This window comes from Phaethon lepturus, unplaced genomic scaffold (genome assembly GCF_000687285.1).
Source record: "Phaethon lepturus isolate BGI_N335 unplaced genomic scaffold, ASM68728v1 scaffold39660, whole genome shotgun sequence".
Lineage (NCBI taxonomy): Eukaryota > Metazoa > Chordata > Aves > Phaethontiformes > Phaethontidae > Phaethon > Phaethon lepturus.
Window position 1 is genome coordinate 1,515 of NW_010513284.1, and position 19,223 is coordinate 20,737.

Consider the following 19,223-nt stretch of genomic DNA (forward strand, 5'->3'; position numbering starts at 1 on the left):
ATTACAATTACACCCTTGCAGTGAGTGAATATTCTCTATTAGAGAGCATGAAATCAAGACGGATCACTGTGTTTGCGGGGGGGAGTGGTAGGTCAAATACTTCCCCACACATGATAGGAGCAGAAAAGCATCGTCACATCATGTGAGGGCTGTTAGAAATCTTTAAAAATCCAGACTAACATTCAGCTCTTATTCAGCATCACATATGACTAAAATTCTTAAGAAAAGGCCATACTCATAATTTAGCTTCAAAGCTGGTTATTATTACCTTATTTTAAAGCCATTTTTAAAAAAGAAGAAAAAGCAATGCTATCTCCCAGCAAGGCATTCTGATTGGGAGTACTCTAAGCGCAAAAAATGAAAACATTTCAAACCAACATTCATAGTTTTACAAGCTCTACTTTAAGCCTGACATGTAGTTTGTTCAGAGCACCTGAACGAAACAATTCAAAATCACAACCACCCATCAATAGCAGCACTGTATGCAGTACTTCCATGACAACAGCCTATATGTTTACCTCACAAATTTATAAGCAAGCCACACTTGCTTCTTCCTGTGTGCAAGGAGGGGTAACTTGTTAAACCGAAGTTATTAAGTAACAATGCAATTTTCTAAGAAAAGTTAGCAGTACGCCAAGCCATCATTTAAAATAGGGGTAGCAGTCTTAAGCTATACCTAGCATTTGACACAGTTCTGGGTTTTCTCCTCTAATCATCCTCAGTGCAAATACCGCAGCTGCAAGGAAAGACGCATCCCTTAAAATAAATCCAGGTATTTTGGAGACAGACCTCTTGGTTTGCCTTTTTAAGATCAGCATTTAGGTGATCAGCAGCAGGTAAAGATTCCCAGCTATCCTCTCCCCCTCCACAGTAAGGAATTCCAGGAGGCACAGGGAAATACTAAGGGGCCGCAGCAGCAGCTTTTGAGCGTGCTTTTTCTTACTGCTGCTTTTCAGTAATCCGTAGTGCAAGGTGAAACGCAGGCCACCATCTTCTGATGATGTTGCTTCAACAGCGCAGGAGGAGACAGCCATTTCCCGACTTAGAATTCAACTGTAACACGCACAGAGCAGAGACACATTCAAGCTGTTTAAAAATACACCCGCAGTGCACTCCACAACACTTAGCGGTAAGAGATTATCCTCCTAAATCTACAGACGGGAAGATAAGCATTCCCATTTTGATGAGGCGCAAGGAATCTTACTCACAGCCTCAGACTGCGGAGCTGGTTGCAGGTGCTGGGAGTCCAGCCATCCCGCTACCGCTCTGCTGCCTCCTCTGCCCGTCCTGCTCCCAGGCAAACCACAGGGCCAACCTCCAGCTCCTACCCTGCTTCTAGGCTACGCTGTTGCTCACTCCTTACTGGCACAAGCCTTACCTGTTCAGAGGCCTTTGCTTCTGGGGCCTGTCTTGAATTACACCCTTGTTTCTACTTGCTCTTTTCTCTCCAGTTCCACCCTATACACCATTCCTTTATGTAAGTCTGCTGATTTAATTCACTAATCCAGAGAAGAAAAAACCTGACTAAAAATGGGTAGTTTTCTTCCCAGGTTAGTGAATTTAAGTGGTTGATGAGAGGATGCTATAAGCACCCCAGTAAATGCAAGGGAGGCCATAAAATGAAGCTGGGAGCAGGCAGGAAGGGCTGTGGCTCGCCCTTCTTGTAGCAGTGAGCCAGCAGACCAGTTCAGCTGTCTGTGAAACTGCAGGCTACTTTGGGACAAGAGCACAGACAACACTAAAAATAAGCTGGACACTTTATATCCATCTTGAATGTAAAGAATCTTTCCAAAACTCTTGTGGAGTTTTACCCTTGCTAGCATCGGGCTCGAGCACGTTTCCAAACTGAAGCGTGTTTCCACAGTATGCCCTCCTCCCTGCAATTTAAGTTACCACAACACATTAGCCAAGGACCAACCCAACAGTAAGCACCTTAAATTACCACTTTATTCTGCAGGTTGCTGTAATTACATTGGCCATATCTATTGGGTGCTTGTTGTTACAACAACAACAACCTGTCCCCTGCCCCACCCCACTCAGTGTCCTGCTACAATATCAAGACACCTTTGGTCCACTCAAAGGTGAATCATTTTACATGTTACCAAATGAGACAACACCATAGAACGCACATTTAAAAATGCAATTTATAAAACCAGAAATTTATTGTAAATTTAGAAGAACAGACTGAGATAAAGTTTCTTGATAAAAATTATTCACACAGCATTCATGTTGTGATTTTTTATTTTATTTTTGAAATGAAACCATTGTACATTGTACAAACCATAACTACCGATGGAATAAATAAGTGAAAAATTATACTGCTGTACAACACACACACACACAAATCATAAGATGGAAAACGATTAGGTATTGAAGAAAACAAAATTCTTTACACCTTCTAACAGGCCCTTAGATATAAAGAACATTCCAAAACATGACAATGTTTATGTATGAAGATAGCCACCCAAAACCAGTATTTTTTACTGCCTTGTTGATTATTTTTTTGTTGTTTTGTAAGTGCCAGCACTTTTTGGAATGTTTAACAACTACTTTCCCAAGCATAAAAATTCCAAGGAATATTTCTGCTATAAAATGTTTGGCTGAGTAAATCGCTTATTCGGAAGGCCTTCCCACATGTTCCACAAACTCAGCTAATTTACTTGCTTGCTTCTAGTTTCTTTTTTTTTTTTTTCTCTTTTTTTTTTTTTATTTATTCGTAACTGAAGCTCCAACATTCAGCATTGTAGCAAGGAAGCACTTCTTGATATTTGCACTATTTCTAAAACATTAGCTGTATGAGAACTTTCAGTCATCTTGAAGAAAATTACATCTCTCCTTCTGCTCCACGTCTCAATGCTTTCAATAAACCCTTTTACAGTGAGTTCATAAAACAAGTTTCTGGTAGAGATAGGTCCAAGCCAAAAAAAGCTGGATTTAGATCTGGTTTCAAACCTCAGCTCGATTTGAATTTGATGTTCTGGTTTGGTCCTATCTGTACTTTCTGGCATTAAAATGTGTTTAATCACATCCGTTGGCCCATAAATGTTATCAGGCACTTCAAAAAAAGACTAATAACAGTCTTATACACTATTTTGGATTTCTTCATACCAGATAATGTCAAAGTCTCTTCCCTTAGAGACTGACAATAACAGGTCTAAGGAACCCAAATCTATCTGCTTGTTGTCTGTTGTCACTAGAATCTCTGGTTTAAAAAAAAAAAGTTCTGAATGTATTCCTTATAAGCTGTAAATAAAGCATTACTACTTTAGAAATAAAGCCTCTAGGAATATGGTTATGATGCCTCGTCTTGTAAGCCACAGAACAATGAGCAGTTCCGAGCAGAAGCCACAGGAGAGAAAAGGAAGTTTATAATTAAACCTGCTGATGTCAATAATGCCAATAAATGCTTCTATTTAATGAAAAATTTGAGGTATTTTTAGTGCTATTTATATATTTTATCCTAAAGTACAGGAATTAGTTTCTAAACGAAAAGTCTATTTACTCCCTTGGAAACGTCTACAAAATTAAAATTAAAAACTTGCTGCGATGCACCTGAAGATAGGGATTAGTAAACATGACTACTTGTCAAAGGTGGCATCAGATTTGTTTTGTTTTAGCATTAAAAACAACAGAAAGTTAGTAAAATCAAAAATATTTTAAAGTTTGAATCTTTCTAGATTTGCCCATTTAATATATCAATAGAACTTCTCACAAAATATCACTTAAATCTGAATGTAATATACATACAAATCAATTGTCATTGACCAGTTATCCACATTTTAGGCATACACACAATTCAAGAGAGAATCCTACCGTTTCATTGCATATATTGTGCAAATATAGTTTTTGGCTCCTCATTTCCTTATTTTCAGAATGTTAATGGACTTCATGATCAGACCAGAAATCCCAAAAACTAATTAGGGAGCACACTGTTTTCATGAACGATTTGCAATCAAATTTTATTCAGTTAAAATCCAAAAATTGTTATTTCAACATAAAGGAAATGTTCCGAAACTCAGCGTCATACGTTATTTGGAGTTCAATCCTACAAACGTCTTACGGAAGGTCAGTATTGGCTCCCCACTCCTCCCTCCCCCCACTTCCCTATTGTTTTTCATAATAAAGTGGTAATTGCAAACGCAATGCAGTAGTCTAAGTGCAAGCCATTTTCACTATTGGAGAATTCAGAAATAAATAAGCTTAATGAAGAGCTAATTATGAAAATGTCTCAACTGGAAGCAATTTTTTTTTTTTTCATTTAAAAAAGTATTTACAGTTCTTAGCTTACAAACTATATGCAACCATTTTCCTAGCTGTGAGATCGTATTTTAAATTACAAGTTCCATCTCCCACACAAAGTGAAGACAGACTAAGGGCCCGATCCAGCAATACGGATGTACGTACGGATGTACGTACGCACGCGCGGGTGTAGTGAAGTGAAAAATAAGCGGTTCCCACTGACACCAGGTATTAATAACCAGGAGCTCACCACTGACACCAGGTATTAATAACCAGGAGCTCACCCTGGAAATACAAAGCCCACTGTACGATCAGGCTGTACGACCTGATGCAGATGGTTCTGCACTTCTACATGCCACGAATTTGAAGGGAGTTGCACATACTTAGTGCCTTTCAATCAAGTTCAGCGTAAGCACACTTCAACACAAGTGGAAAAGAAAGAACATTTCTAACAATGACGGAGGGACTATGGAAACAACAAGGCTTATTTACAAGACTTGCTGAAAGAAAAAAAAGAAACCAGTATTAACCTGGAACGTAGAAGTAAACATCTTATAAAGAAACAGTACAATGAAATCCAGTTCAGTGAAAACATGATATCAAAAATGACCAATCGAAAATAAATTCACTGTGCATCAATCCCTTTGATCCTATTTATGTACATAGTGGAACTTTTCTGTAAAGCAAGTTGTACCCAGTACAGAGATCTGGATCTAATACGTAAGTATTTTAACTGTTGTATATATTCAGATCTGGACTATAAATGGTAAACAGATCGTGTTAACTTCTGATGAAGTTAAGTACTTAGAAGACCAGATTTACAGTTGCGAATGCCATGCATTCAATAAAAGATCTCCACTATAGCTGCTAAAATAAAGTATCAAGCTCCTTTTTCTCCTTGGACTCCAAGAGTGAAAATGGCTTCCTGATCTGTATTTGTTAAAAGTTTAAGCACCAGGGATTTAAAAATTAAAAACTAAATAAAAACCTCAAACAAAAAAAGAAAAAGCCTTACTACATGGCATTTTACAAATATAGGCCACTTTGCAAAGGAGACAGTTGCAAAACAACTTTTAAAAGTTAGCACTGTTTTCAGAACACAAGGCACAAAACAAAAGCAGACATCACGCCAGAACAATGAACTTCACATGAAAGCTAATACCTGACCTGTACCATCCTTAAATATCTTACAATGTTAAATAGAGAAATGAAAACAAAACAACAAAAAAAAATACAGCAGCAACATAATTGTAATTTTGACTTTAGAAACAGTGCGTAGACCCCTCCTGAGTTGTTTACTCCAACCATTTCAGAGACAGTAACTTAAAAGTTCTCAATGTTTGTTTCACAGGAAAAAGTTTTCAGTGTCTGAGAAGTTAAACCTTTGTTAGGCTTTCTTGGATTTTTGCTTGGTAACTTGAAAAGTTAGGAGTTCTGTCCTCATCCAAGAGAAGATGCTTAAGTAAGGTTGTTCTATAATTAAGCCCACTGATGTACCTTACATAAAAACTGACCAGAAAAATCTATAGTCTAAATCTCTTCAACATTTTGTTGGGAAGCCTCTACTTTCATCTTTTTAGAAGGTGGCACTCCTTCAGAGTCCTTAACAAGGGGGAAAAGAAAAACAACCATGTTATCGTTGCACTGAATTTCAGGCACCATAAACATCAAATAAAAAGCATGAACAAATTCCCTGGTGTGTCATTTGTAAAATACAAGGCATCCCTGGGTATGAGAATGACGTAACCAAGTACATCTGCTTCCTGAAATCACTCCTCTACTTACATGTTACGTCAACATCTTTACAGTTGTCATCTACTGACAAAACCAAAAAAACCTTACAAAACTAACACAGCCTACTTTAGGAAACTGAAAAGTAAATCAAACCGATCTAGTCTTACTGTTTAAATTATGTGAAATGCAAGAAGCCAATCAAATTAACCACAAAACCAGATACATGTACATGTAATACTCTACAGCTGCTTTACTGTCATCACCTTTGGAAATGAGTCTAAATACACACCAAAAAAAAATACTCTTTTCCAAATTCCAAGTAATTGGGCTTTTGCACTTAAAAGTTACCTGAGAGTTTTTAGATGCCTCTGTAATTATATCGTTTTCTCCAGAGGACTGAATTTCTGCTTTCTCTGAACTATTCATGGAATTTTCCATTGAAGACTGTGAATTCTGTTCATCAGAGGTATCTGAAACGTCAAGAAATAATTTTAAATGAACAAATGAAAGCGTTCAGCAGGACCTTTCAGGATGTCTTCTCGTTAGCAACATCCCAAACACATAAATTTCACCCACATGTAACCATTCTTGATAACATTAATGACAACTGGGTGAATGTAATGAATTAAGCTCAAACTCCAGGACCAAAGCCACTGGCTGCTGCCACTGGAGAAGACCTTCACCTTCGTGCTGGCAGCAGCACAGAGCTGCTGGAAGCAGTCCCTAGAGGGAGCTAAGCCCCCGCACACCCTGTGACACACAACACTCCTGGCAAAGAAGCTTCAACACAAACTTCACAAAGAGGCTGGACCGCAAGGAAACTTGCTTCAAACCAGAAGGAAAAGGCAACCACAAAAAGGGCTGACTTGTGATAACTAATGGATCTAAAACTGTGTAGCTAAGGAGAGAGAGTAAAGCTATCTGAATTGAAATTCAGCCGTATATTTAAAATCACATCTTTTGCCTGATACCACTTTTAAGATAAAATTTAGAAATTCAGCTAGCTAGCTTATCCATTAAGGCTGCAGAATTTTTAATTCTGGTACATACTTATGGAGAAGTCTTCCAGCTTGTTACAACTCTTACCTGCTTCCAATTTTTGTGTGTGTTTTTTGTTTGTTTGGTTGGGTTTTGTGGTTTTGTTTGTTTGTTTTTAAACCCTTCTCTCTCTCTCTCTCAAAGCAAGACTTTACTTACAGAGGACTCAGGGTTAAAGCACCCATTCACTCGAAGAGGGGACAGAGGCACTTAAAATGCCTTTATGGGTTAAAGATCCCTCAAAGTTTAACACAGTATGGCCAGGCGCAAAGACTCAGCAAAAAACCCACAAAACAAACAAACACACACCCCAAACCACCCAAAACCAAGCCCCTTTAATTGTAAAAGGTAAATCATACTTCTTGCAGTATCCACATCAAGAACAGTGTAAGGACTGAAACCCATTCTCTCCTTCACCTCATTTAAAAATCCTTCCCGACTTGAATGAATTCTCAGAAGTATACATGGAGTCAAGTTTTATGAAGTGATCTCTCCACAGGTCCCTGACCCACGAAACATGTAAATTTATTCTAGATGAAGAGAAATGCCAGCTCAAAAATTACATTGGACAACTTTCATTAATGAAGATGACATAACCAGTGAGTAATGGCTATTTTTGTGGTGTACTGTATAAAAAGCATCACCAGCATTTCTGAAAGTTGCTCTGACTGAATTAGACATAAACTGACGCCTATGATGAGCAAAGATCATATTCAGCAAACTCGGACGGAATCGTCTTCCTTTCCACGTCTCACCAGAAAAGCACGTTCCTACTGATAAAGAAACAAGTCCCAAGGGTCAGAGGGAATTTCCATTTCAATTTCCGCTGTGTGTCTCAGTACACATTGCAACTTGAGCTAAGGAGCACTCTGTGATGTGCACATCTCCCCGTGACAAAAACACGCCTAAAACAACTTCTGCAAGGGACAACTCGCTCATAGCTGCTGGGTTCTCTTCCAGTTGCTGCTGATGACTACCACGCGCGCTGCTGCTGACCTCTGGGCAAGGGGATCCTTGTTTTGAACTGCCAAACACCAAACTATTCCAATGTCTGCTTGTTTACACAGCAAAAAGTTCTGAACACACCTGTTTTCTTTATGGAGTCCACATTGGGCATTTCTGACCACTCAAACTGTCCCTCAGCTTTAAGGAACCTCCCTGATTTCAGTGTGGTAACATGAGATAGACGTACAAGGTCATTAACCCTATCCAGTTGGATAACGTCACAATTCCAGTGGTTCGACTGATTGTAACACTTTGTCAGAGAAAAAAATTATTTAATAAATTTTTAAACACAGCATACAATCAATAGAAAAAACACCTTAATAATGGGTATTTTTTGCTATTACTTCTCCCTTTCATTTTACAGTAACTGGCTCTGGAACTAATCCAGAGAACTTGGTATGATTTTCCCTGAACCTAAATTTAGTCAGGGGAGCACGTATGCTATGTGACAATTTCACACAAGCAGATTCAGACAATATTAGACCTAGGAGTAAATCCATACTGTTTACCGTGACTGACAATGCTAGCTGAGATTTTTCTTTGAAGGATATGGCATTCTGATTTATTCCAATTTGGTGGCGATTCAGTTGTCAAATATTAACCCCAGTTAACAATGACAATATTTAATATACTTAACCATTCTGGTATTACCAAGATAAAAGCTCTAAATTTAAATTGGTCAGTGGAGCTACTGAGCTAAGAACTAAATCAGGGGGCATAATTTAATTGCTTTGCTATGGGAAGAATTCTGCAACCAAATCATTAGAATGGTGTTAAGGACATCTTTTATCTGTTATAATAGGATGAAGAAAGTTATCTTCCCAAGAATATAAATACGGAGCATGTTTTGATTACCCAAAATACCATTTAAAGAGGGACGTTCAGAACAATTTCTTAACCTACATGTATTTTTAAATTATCTTACATTTAATTTAAAATAATAATTTGAAATTATTTTTCATTTTTAATAATGCGCACAACTGCAGTACAATATTGTAACACTTTTAGAAAATTAGGACAGAATTCAGAGTTAACTTTTTAATAAATAACTAGCACGCTGAAGAAAAAAGAAAGCTTCTATTATAGTTTACACAATTAAAAAAATAATTTCAAAGTATCTCACCTCTATTTTACTTTCACACTAGCTAACAAACATTCATGAATGTACAAAAGTAATACTTCCCAGGATTTGTGTGGTTACATGGTAGCAGCCATTTTAAAGATGATTTAAAATTATTTCTTCTTTCAAGACTGAGATTATGACATCAATAAACCAAGTATTTTGTTTGTTTCCTCTCTGAAAAGACCCTGAATGTCAACCTGACCTTTCCAGTTGGATGGAAGGATCATTGGTAGGCCAGAGATATTATGGCCCATTTTCACATACATGTTGAGAATTCAGAAATCCTTTCTTTCAAATTGTATTATTCAGTTCTTAAAATGGGTAAGCAAATAAATGATACAATAAAGGATAACTTTTTTTTTTTTTTTTTGGCTTTGCAGATGGTCTTTCCAGCTTACCTTCTGAACCAGGCTGCTCCTTTGCTTCTGTCTGAGTTTCATCAGACTTTACTTCAGTGCCGTCTGCTTGTGTTGCCAGGTTCTGTTCCGGTGCTGGACTTGAATTACTACTGTTTTCTTGTTTTATTGGAGAAGCATCAGCTATTGAACTCTGGTTGCTATTGTCATCTGTTAACAAGAGTTAAAAACAAGAAAGTCTAATTTGACAAGAAAAAAAGTAGACCTTAATTCTTGAATATTTTTCCTGTATTATTCCCTGAAAACACATGGTACAGTCTAGCTTGTTGGGGATCAAGTCCAAGCATTAAGACTAACACTACGTCTACACCACCACAATTTTTTCCACACCACCACAATTTTTGCTCTCGCAGCCTATGCAGTAATACAGGAGTTTTCTAGCAATTACGAAAAATCATAAAACTTAAAAAAAGGTGCTGTAACTAATATTACACAATAAAACCAAGAGTGTTTTACTCAGATCTGTTACAAAAGAACCCAGAATTTTGTAATATGGGTAAAACAGATCAACTGAAGTGACAGTTTCATTTTCTAGTTCATATAACATAGCACTAATTAGGTGTTCATGCTGCAGATTTACAAATACCCATCACTACAACCTTCAGATGAGCAGATAGTTTTTGAAGTGTGTCCTGAAGGTCAGCGAAACAAAAAACCCACCAACAAAACCCCATCAAGGTAAAATGTAACATCCAGTCCCAGTATCAGTAGTTTCTAAGTGATAATTGTCCAGAATACTCTCTAGCCTCCAAAAACTTGGATCATAGTACTTCTGCAGCACAGCTCATGTCTCTGTAGTTAACAGGAAATATTCTTCCTCTGAAAACCAATGACAGTGGTTTAAGTATCTCAGCTAATACTTTATGGATAGCAGCGGGGTACAGCTTCCTGTAATGTTTAAGCCAGTCTAACAACCATGGGTAACCAAGAGGGAAGCTCCTGCTCCCTAAAGAAAACTAACCCAGCAAAACATTATTAGTTAAATTACTAGTGTGCAAGTTGATCCACCTCCCTCTGCATCTGTACAATCGTTATATGCAAAGGACTTCAGAAACACAGAGCTGGTGATGGGACCATCACTTTTCAGAGCAGCTTGAAGTCAGATCAGATTAAGTTTATCATGAAATTGTACTGTATGGCTTAAAAATGCAAATTATATTTGATATAAAAAAGCAAGCAGTATATTAACCTAGTGGATGGGAGAAACACGGCTTAAGAAAATTAAATTATCTGACCAAGGCAAAAGCTAAGAAGTTTGACACAGATACAAAATTAATCCAGATCTGTTAAAATCCTACTCAATCCTTCAACTGCAAGACCATACGTGTGGTGAACACTGGAAAAAAAAAAAATCAACCAGGAGGCAATACAGATGCAAACAAAACTGAAATGAAGAATTTACAACCCACTAAAAAGTGATCATCTCTTATTAGCTCAAATAGTGCTGCATTATCAGCCATAATTGTTATCCAAACACCTAAAAGGTAAAAAATTGAAACAGAGCTGAGCTGTGCAAGCTCCTCTGTAATGAACACCAGATTAACACGCAACAGTTCACACTTTAAAAAAAAAAAAAAAAGATTAAAAAACTGACCTAATAGTGCCTGACTGGGAAGCAAAAAAATGTTTTCTTAGCAAGTTAATTTCACCAAGCTGAAGCAGAAAGAAGATACCAGAGAACCACAGCTCGCTTTCTTGTCTCGCAGGACTCTTTTGACCTGACTCACCTATAAAAAGTACAAAACCTGCACAAATTATAGGTGCTACTGAGGCTTTGGGTGTCCTTTGGGTCTTGAAACAGCAAACTCGACAGAGTTACTACTTCACCTGAGTGTAGTATTTTGAATGGTAGATATTTCTATTTTTATTTTCATATTTAGCTCCGCTAATAATTTTCTTCCCCACACACAGCCCAAATAAAAATAGCATACAAACAACGGTTAGTACATCCACAGAAAGGAAGTCCATGGTACCAAATGAGTATCTGGTGCTGTTGTCATTTAGACTCAATTATTCTATCCATATGTCTGAGCAACAGAGAATTTGAAACCGTTATACTTTCATAGCAGTGTAATAGGGTAATGGGGGCTGACCTTCTCCCACTCACCATGCATGTCCATCATCCCTGGAGAGGAGCTGTTCTCTGGAGTGGTCACTTCAGAGCCACATTTTTCATCTTTGCCTTTTTTCTTATTCTTATTTTTCTGAAAAACAAAAAGGTACCAAAAACAAATGAGACTACCACCATGAAGAGAAATCCATGTTGCAATATAAAACCTTCCCACTCATTACTTCTGTGAGCATCTGTCTCAATTTCAAGTAGGAAATAAAGCCAATGTAATAATAACTGCCATTATCAAAAACACATCGGTCCCAATAACTGCAGGGCTGTTTTTCCAATCGTATTCTTCGTGACACAAAAGACTAGGATATATAGGTTTCTATCCAGAAATTCTAGCACTGGTTCGCACTTAAACATGTTTTTCATCTTCAAACAGTAGCACAATTTTTGTGAAAAGTACAAAAATTCTCAATACTCCTCCTCATTCTACAAACAGGGAGTCTGAGGCACGATGATTAAATGGCTTGCCGAAATGAAGTTGGAGAACTTGAGAGGTGCTGGCTGCTAACTTTGTACTCAGTCCAAAGAGATAGAAAAGCAAAGTGAAAAGAATCTCTGCTACACCGGGAAAAGGGAAGAACATCGCTGATCAGAGGCAGGTCTAAGATTCATGAAACTACCCTGTTTCTGAGCTCGTAACTCTGCTCACTGTATGGTTTATGTGTATCAACACACCACTGCAAAACATTCTCCTTTTCATATCAGAAAGCTTGTAGAATACACCTAGACAATACGCATGCATGCACAACAGGAGTGGTAACAGAGCTAGAATTTTAACACTCGAGAGACAGCTTTTTACCTCTTTCTCAATGACCAACACTGCGGAGACCTCCTCCTTCCCTACAACTAATGCTGTTTCTTCATTAAAACTAAAAGATGGGACTAAGAAAAATCAGACTGGCCTAAAACAAAGAGCATAAATAAGACAGTCCTACAAGAACAATAGGTCACAACATGCTCATGACTGAACAACAGTATGGACTGCAAGCATTAAAACAAAGGACGAGACAGTGGCATCCATCACGTGGAAAATCTGTGTCTGCTAAGGGATGCAGCATTTTCAATTAGGAGGTGACGTAATCGGTCTCAGAGGAGAAAGAGCCAGCTGCGCTGCTTTTGGAGGATCCTGCGTGCCGGCCGAGAAGACAATTAAAAGCCTGACTCTAGGAAGAACGCTCAGCAACCCATCCATTCGGGTAAGACAGTGTCCTCCAACAAGGGAAGGAACTAAAACCACAATCAAATATTGTCTAAGAGTGCAGAAGGAATTCAACAAGTGATATCTGGAAGGACTTTTCCCTATACCTTAAATAGGCCTTTTAAAAATTGTATTTTTACTTCAGAGAACCCAGATTTTATTCCCTAATACATGAAACAGAGGTGGAAGCACACAGACTTCTTTATCCTTGCAAAATGAAAGTTCAGAGGGGACATAATTTCTCTCAGTTGTTTGGGGTTTTTTTAAACGGTAAAAAGGACACTTTTGCCACAAGAGAAATATTGAAAAACGACTACGAACAATTTAAGCTGAAAAGCTTTTTTTAAAAGGTTTAACCATCAAAGTGGTGAGGTTCTACAACAGCCTTCCAAAACTAGTAGGAGGAAAAAGCCTAGCCAATTCTAGTTCAAAGAAATGTCAAAGTGTCTTAGGAACAACACGGTGTGGGGGGAAGTAATCTAATCTGTGTTCACTAAAACCAAAGACAACTTCCATTTGAAACATGAAGCAGTAAAAGATATCCCTTTCTCCTGTTCTAGTAAAAGGCAAGTATACTGTCTGCTCCTTCACAGGTGGATGAAATAAGATATAAAAAGTTGTTCACAACAAAATTAAATAGCCAAGATCACCCCCACCTGATATGTATTTTTAAAACATATGCCCTTTTTTTAATTGTGAGAACTTCCAGAGCAAAAAGACAGAAACCCTACGACATCAAGCCTGCAGCAACTGCAGCTGCACAACAGTCTCTACTTGTTATGAACAGAATGTGTCTGGAGGACACGAAAGTAACTGTCTTAAACAAGCGTCCCAATTTCAGCAAATCTGGAGCCTAAACCTAAAGATGATGGCTCAAAAAATACAATTAAACTTTGCACACAGAGACCATTATATAAACCCAATCTTCTTAACAGAGAAGCTGACTTCAGGTACCAGTCACCTTGGAAATTCATTCAGAAACTCGCTAGAAATTCTATTTCAAAGTTTCATGGTACCCATGATGCAAGCATAGCTTAACTGCGGGAAAACAATTTTCAGAACCTGTCAGCCTAAATAAACTAATCTCTCTCTCACATAGATACCACAGCTTCTCTCCCCCCATGTATTAGAAATAATAAAATCAAGACCAAACATTTGACAACTGGAAAGAACGAACAAGTTTCTGTAAATAAACCAGGAAAGGTTTCCCAACTCACAACAGGTTATTTCACAGAGATGCTGCTCAAACACTGGAAGAATACAAGAAGCTTACCACAACTCTGACAGTCATGGAAATCTGAGGTACAACCAAAGGTACAGAAAGAAACAAACTCAGTTAAAACAACGCTAATCAAAAATAGGTCTTGAATTTGGACTTTGAATAAGACGAGACTTGTCTGAAAAAACATAATTTTACGCATTTATTAACATTGCAATTTTCTTCCAGACAGGTCTTAACTTATATTTCAAATAAAGTAAAAGCACACGACAGCCCAAGGAAAGAGTACCAAACTTAGGATATATACTCTATTATATCATTAATTTGCTGTGGCACTATTGATTAGTTTTCTCTCTGTAACAGTATCTCAATTTATAAAATGAGAGCAATATTCATTTTGAAAAACAATTTGTAAGCCCTACCAACTTTGATTTTTACATTTATTTTTATGCCACATAATTGTATTATAGCAAATGAACGGTGCATGTTAAGAACGTAAATACAACGCATACACAAAACACTTATCAAGATAAAACACACATTACAACAGAAACATGTCTGCTGTATCGCTTGGGCTGGACATGTTAATACAAGTGATCTCAGTTCTCAGTTCCTACCCTTACTTCAGTGTCTTGCACCTATTTTTGAGCAAAATAGCAGTGATGCACAGATAGAATACATTCTCCGCATAGTTCCAAACCAGCTACTTTCCTCAAAAGCGTCAGGCAGAAAGAGGGGGAAAAGTAACTGATGTCTTAGCATTCCCACCCCACCTCCCAATTATTACACTAGAGAAAGGTTTCAAAAATCAGTTTCAAGCCGAACGTTTACCAGTTATCTGAGAATTGATCCAAGCTGACTTGAGGAAGACTGCCACCCACTGAACCATCAACACCACCTTCTGTAGAGATCAACATTTTCCCTGAAGCTCTTCTGTTCAAGCGCTTCTAAGACCCACACCAGTCTTAGCTTAAAAGCTCAAAGAATAGAGAGCATGTTTCTTTCAACTTGCCCTAAACATGAGTGTCTACATCTTGAAAAAAGCAAGACATCTGCAGGATACTTACATCATCGACTTTAGGCTCTGTTACTGGTACCCATTTGTAAATCCTTAGGGATGTGTCGCCAACTGTCACCCACTTCTTCTCCCTACAAAATTACAATGCAGGAGAAGTTAAAGTTAAACTCCGGATTCAAAAGAAAGTGATCTACTATTGTAAGTTGTCAAGGATTTAAATAGGCTATCAAGTAGGATGATCTCTATTACATCGTCTTTAGTATTGCATTGTGCAAATTGTTCTTTGCATTTCAAAAACTTGTTAGAGCACTGCTAACCTCCAGATTTTTCAGGGCTGTTACTTGACTAGGTGAGTAACTGCAGTAGCAGTAACAGGAACTGGATTAAAGATACAGCAGCTATTGAAAATGTAGATTTAATGCCTACAGTTTTCACTGAAGTATCTAGAGAGCAGAAGAGGTTTTAGACAGACCAGTGTGTTTTGATTGTCATGAAGCTGTTTAATGGTATAAGAAATCTAAATGCATTTTGACCGTCTGAGGTTTATTTTTGGGTAGAAATTTGCTGCTAGCAATTTAACATTCACTCAACACTCCTGTCAGACAGCTCTGAAATTCTAGCCTTAGAACCAACAGCTTTATTGGTAGCAATATGTGCCGTGATGCAGAATTCAGACTCTGGAGAGCCGAGCTCTCTTGGGCAGGAAAGGCTGAGAAGGCTGTCGGAGAGGGAGAAAGCAGAACCTACGGCACTCTGTGCAGACCCCTGCCAGCCAGCCATGAAGCCGTGACACTGACAAATTCTGAAGGAAATCTGGCTGGAGGGCATCACTACCTTAGGGGGTCACGCAGACACAGAGTGCGGAGCTGGAAAGGACGCTGAACACTTAGTTAAGGGATGAATTCCTTGAGCTCTTTACATCAGCATATTAAAAGAAGGTCCACAATGCCAGAGAAATTTCATCACAATTCTGTGATCAGTTTTCAGGTCACAGATTACCACTGCTGGTTCCTGGGTTTGTAATATAGCTCTGCAAATGGATCGATTAAAAGTTAACAACAAAGACCAATTCCATTAAATATTCAGGAACATCTGAAATTAATTTGGCATGAGATCTCAAGCATTTTTCTTTCTTAAAAAACACATTTAAATAATAAATTTGGGATCCAGTTATAGATTTAAGAAAATAAATAAATAAAAATGTTCTTTGCAGGATGGGAGAAACTGGATGTGACTCCAAATACATATGATAGCTCCATTTTTAGAACGGGCTTCCAGAATCAAAAGCAGCCACATTGTACAAATGCCACAAACATCCTCCTGACTATTTGTTTTAGCTACTACAGCCAATCTTCTTTGTTTTCTCTTTAGAGAAGACACTTTCCTGTTCAACAACAACAAAAAAAAAGTGCTATATATGGCAATTTGATAAGTTTTGGATCTGTCCACAAGGATATTTTAATGAAAAAGTACAAAAGTATCTCAGATTCATTTCTTTCCCACTGCTCTTCCTGGAGCACAATTTTTTCTCAGTGTGTTTAGATGCATCCATTAGGGTATGCTAGATGGCTAAGGTATGTCAAAACCCAATGTTATGCTAATTTGGAGCTTTACTGCTAGATGTGATAAAAATGACAGTGGAGATGAGGGCATGTCAATAATGAGAGCATACTTAATTGTGAAGAGATGATCATGGTATCATTTTTTTTTTTAAGGATACAAGACAAACTAAACTTATTTCTACTGGGGAAAACCTTTGAAATTATGGAAATAAAACCAGCTTGGGTTTTGTTTTGGGTGTGGGGAGAGGTGAATAAATGCTTAAAAAAAAAAATATCAAGATTTTAGTCTTTTCCTACAGCAAAATATTACTTAGAGATGCTGCACTGGAAAACCAAAAGTTCAAGATACCTGTTAGCATCTCAAAGCAGCCTCACACAGCATCTTCACTGGACAGACTGTAGAACACAGGAGGAAACCTATATTAGTAACTTTTTCCTTCTAGTATTAAAGTTAGCCCTGACATTTTAATTCTTTTGAGTTTCTTAAGTACCACTTTAAGTTTTGATAACCCTCAGCTATAGGGATTTTTTTTTTTTTTTACTGAATTCAATACACAGTTATTCAGACAACAATGGGAATAAGGATATTTTGTGATGGAAGTACACCGACATCCCAGTCCTGCAATCACTTATGGCTAAAAAGAACACCCAACATCAAACTGCTATTATTCAGATATTTTACATGTGTAAGCATTTACAGTATCGAAGGTTTAAGACCATAAAGGTATTAATAAGGAAAAAGACAACCTCCCCTAAAACGTAATAAAATCATTGGCAGCACAAACACAAATTTGTTAACAAATGTAATGACTTTCAGACATTTAAGCTCAACAGGGTAAAATAACTTCAAGATTTAAGATTTTATTGCAAATAAACCTTTGAATATTATCCCTAATACTTACTGCCTTTCCATTTCAGAACAAAACACAAACAAAAAACAAAACCAAAAAAACCAAAAAAACCCAAACAAAACAAAAAACACCCAAACTCTCAAAATCAGTTCTACTCTGAACACTCACTTTTTAGCTTTTGTGCAAAGACATCGACCCAACCTGCTGATCAGGGACTTTCCTTTTCATTTAGTTAGAACTGACAATTTACTGGTGCTGCCCATAACAGTAAGTTTGCTAAATGCTGCACAAACTACAAAATAGTCTCACTGACCAAATGCCTGATTAGGAATGAGGGATTAATGAACTCTCGTGCCCATCCCGTTGTGAAACCTTTAAGTAGTTTCTCCACCCGTTTTCCTGTCTGTAAAATGGACCTGCTGTTGAACCCACTCATCCTGAGACCCTGATCAGAATTCCACCCCTGTAACTCTATTCCACCTTTGTTAAGCAGTCACTAGGCAGTATTTTTTATTGCACTGTCCCCTGTTATACCATATAGGTTGATCTCAATATTGACTGGTGGATTGGAAAAAGTGGTTCATGGAACACCATCAACCCGAGAGTTAATCAGGATAAAAATGTGGCAATTATCAACTTTACTTGCCCATGCCTAGCTGACAAACTCCATAGCTTTATAAAAAAACATTTTTTTCGGCTTCAAACCTCTCCTGTTCCTCCATGAATGACTCAGGAGTAACAACAATGGAAAATGGCAAAACTTAAAATATATACATTAATAGGTTTTTCTTCTAATCTTCCACACTGAAAAGTATCTTAAATATTTTAGTTATAGTAAATTCAGAAACTAGTCAATGCAACAGAAACAAACCCTTACATTTATCTGAAATCCTGTTAAAGCATTTTTAAATTCTGAACCATATCTGCACAGCATTTAAAGGACAGCCAAGGATACGTAGAGTAAGCATTCTTTCGTGCTTATGCCTGAGGCATACTAATATCCTAGAACTTACATAATTATATATTCAATTCCCCATTCTAAATAGCCCAAGACTCTCAAATGTATTTATATTTTTTATATTAACACTAAGGCTCCAAAGAGGAGTATCAAATTCCATGTATAAAAGTAATATACCAGTGAGCAAACACAACAGTGTATATTACACTTATACATAAAGTGTCAAGGCAGCTTCTGCAGCAGCAATGAGTGCTAGAAACACTCGATGGCACAGAAACAGAAAGCCTTTACTGCCAACATATTATCATTCAAGAAAAGGCTTTCACACTTGTTTGGCTTTTTACCGTGACTACCATTTATCACAGTGAGCTGTATTTACACAAGGATTTGCTCCCACATACCCCATCTTCTGTTGATGATCACGAAGTGACGTCATAATGCTGAATTTATCACATCACACTCACTTGCATTGCAACAGAGTTTGGTGAAAATCACAGAATTATGACCTCCCTGTGGGATCAAGCAAAGGAGAAAGGGGAATGGGAAAGAAAATGCCATTATTATACAGAAAAAGTGCTGTAAGACGCACAAAAGAAGATTTTTTTGAAACGTAAGGCTTGCTTTTCAGAGCACGCCTATCGCTATGTAGATGTTTGTCTAGTGACTAGTGTGAAGTAGCTGCAAATATACATGGTGTTTCTTGACCACACTGCAAATACAATAAAATACCTTGTAGCAGG

The 19,223-nt window shown here is 37.6% G+C and overlaps 1 protein-coding gene across 1 annotated transcript; it reads right to left on the reverse strand.

The window, feature by feature from the left end:
* Positions 1-5,523: 5,523 nt before the first annotated feature.
* BCL7A (B-cell CLL/lymphoma 7A) lies at positions 5,524-18,919 on the reverse strand. Its single transcript, XM_010289733.1, has 6 exons — positions 18,885-18,919; positions 15,162-15,243; positions 11,663-11,759; positions 9,538-9,705; positions 6,322-6,443; positions 5,524-5,841 (listed from the first exon to the last, which is right to left on the reverse strand). Exons 1-6 carry the CDS (start codon positions 18,917-18,919, stop codon positions 5,770-5,772), a joined length of 576 nt encoding a protein of 191 aa, XP_010288035.1. The 3' UTR covers positions 5,524-5,769.
* Positions 18,920-19,223: the final 304 nt, after the last annotated feature.

What these genes read in the sequence shown, in the direction of transcription:
- BCL7A (XM_010289733.1), bottom strand. Translation starts at nt 18,919, where the DNA reads ATGACGTCACTTCGTGATCATCAACAGAAGATGGG. An exon ending in GATCATCAACAGAAGATGGG is followed by an intron (nt 15,244 to 18,884) that starts GTATGTGGGAGC and finishes GTAATTTTGTAG; the next exon opens with GGAGAAGAAGTGGGTGACAG. An exon ending in CAGAGCCTAAAGTCGATGAT is followed by an intron (nt 11,760 to 15,161) that starts GTAAGTATCCTG and finishes TTTGTTTTTCAG; the next exon opens with AAAAATAAGAATAAGAAAAA.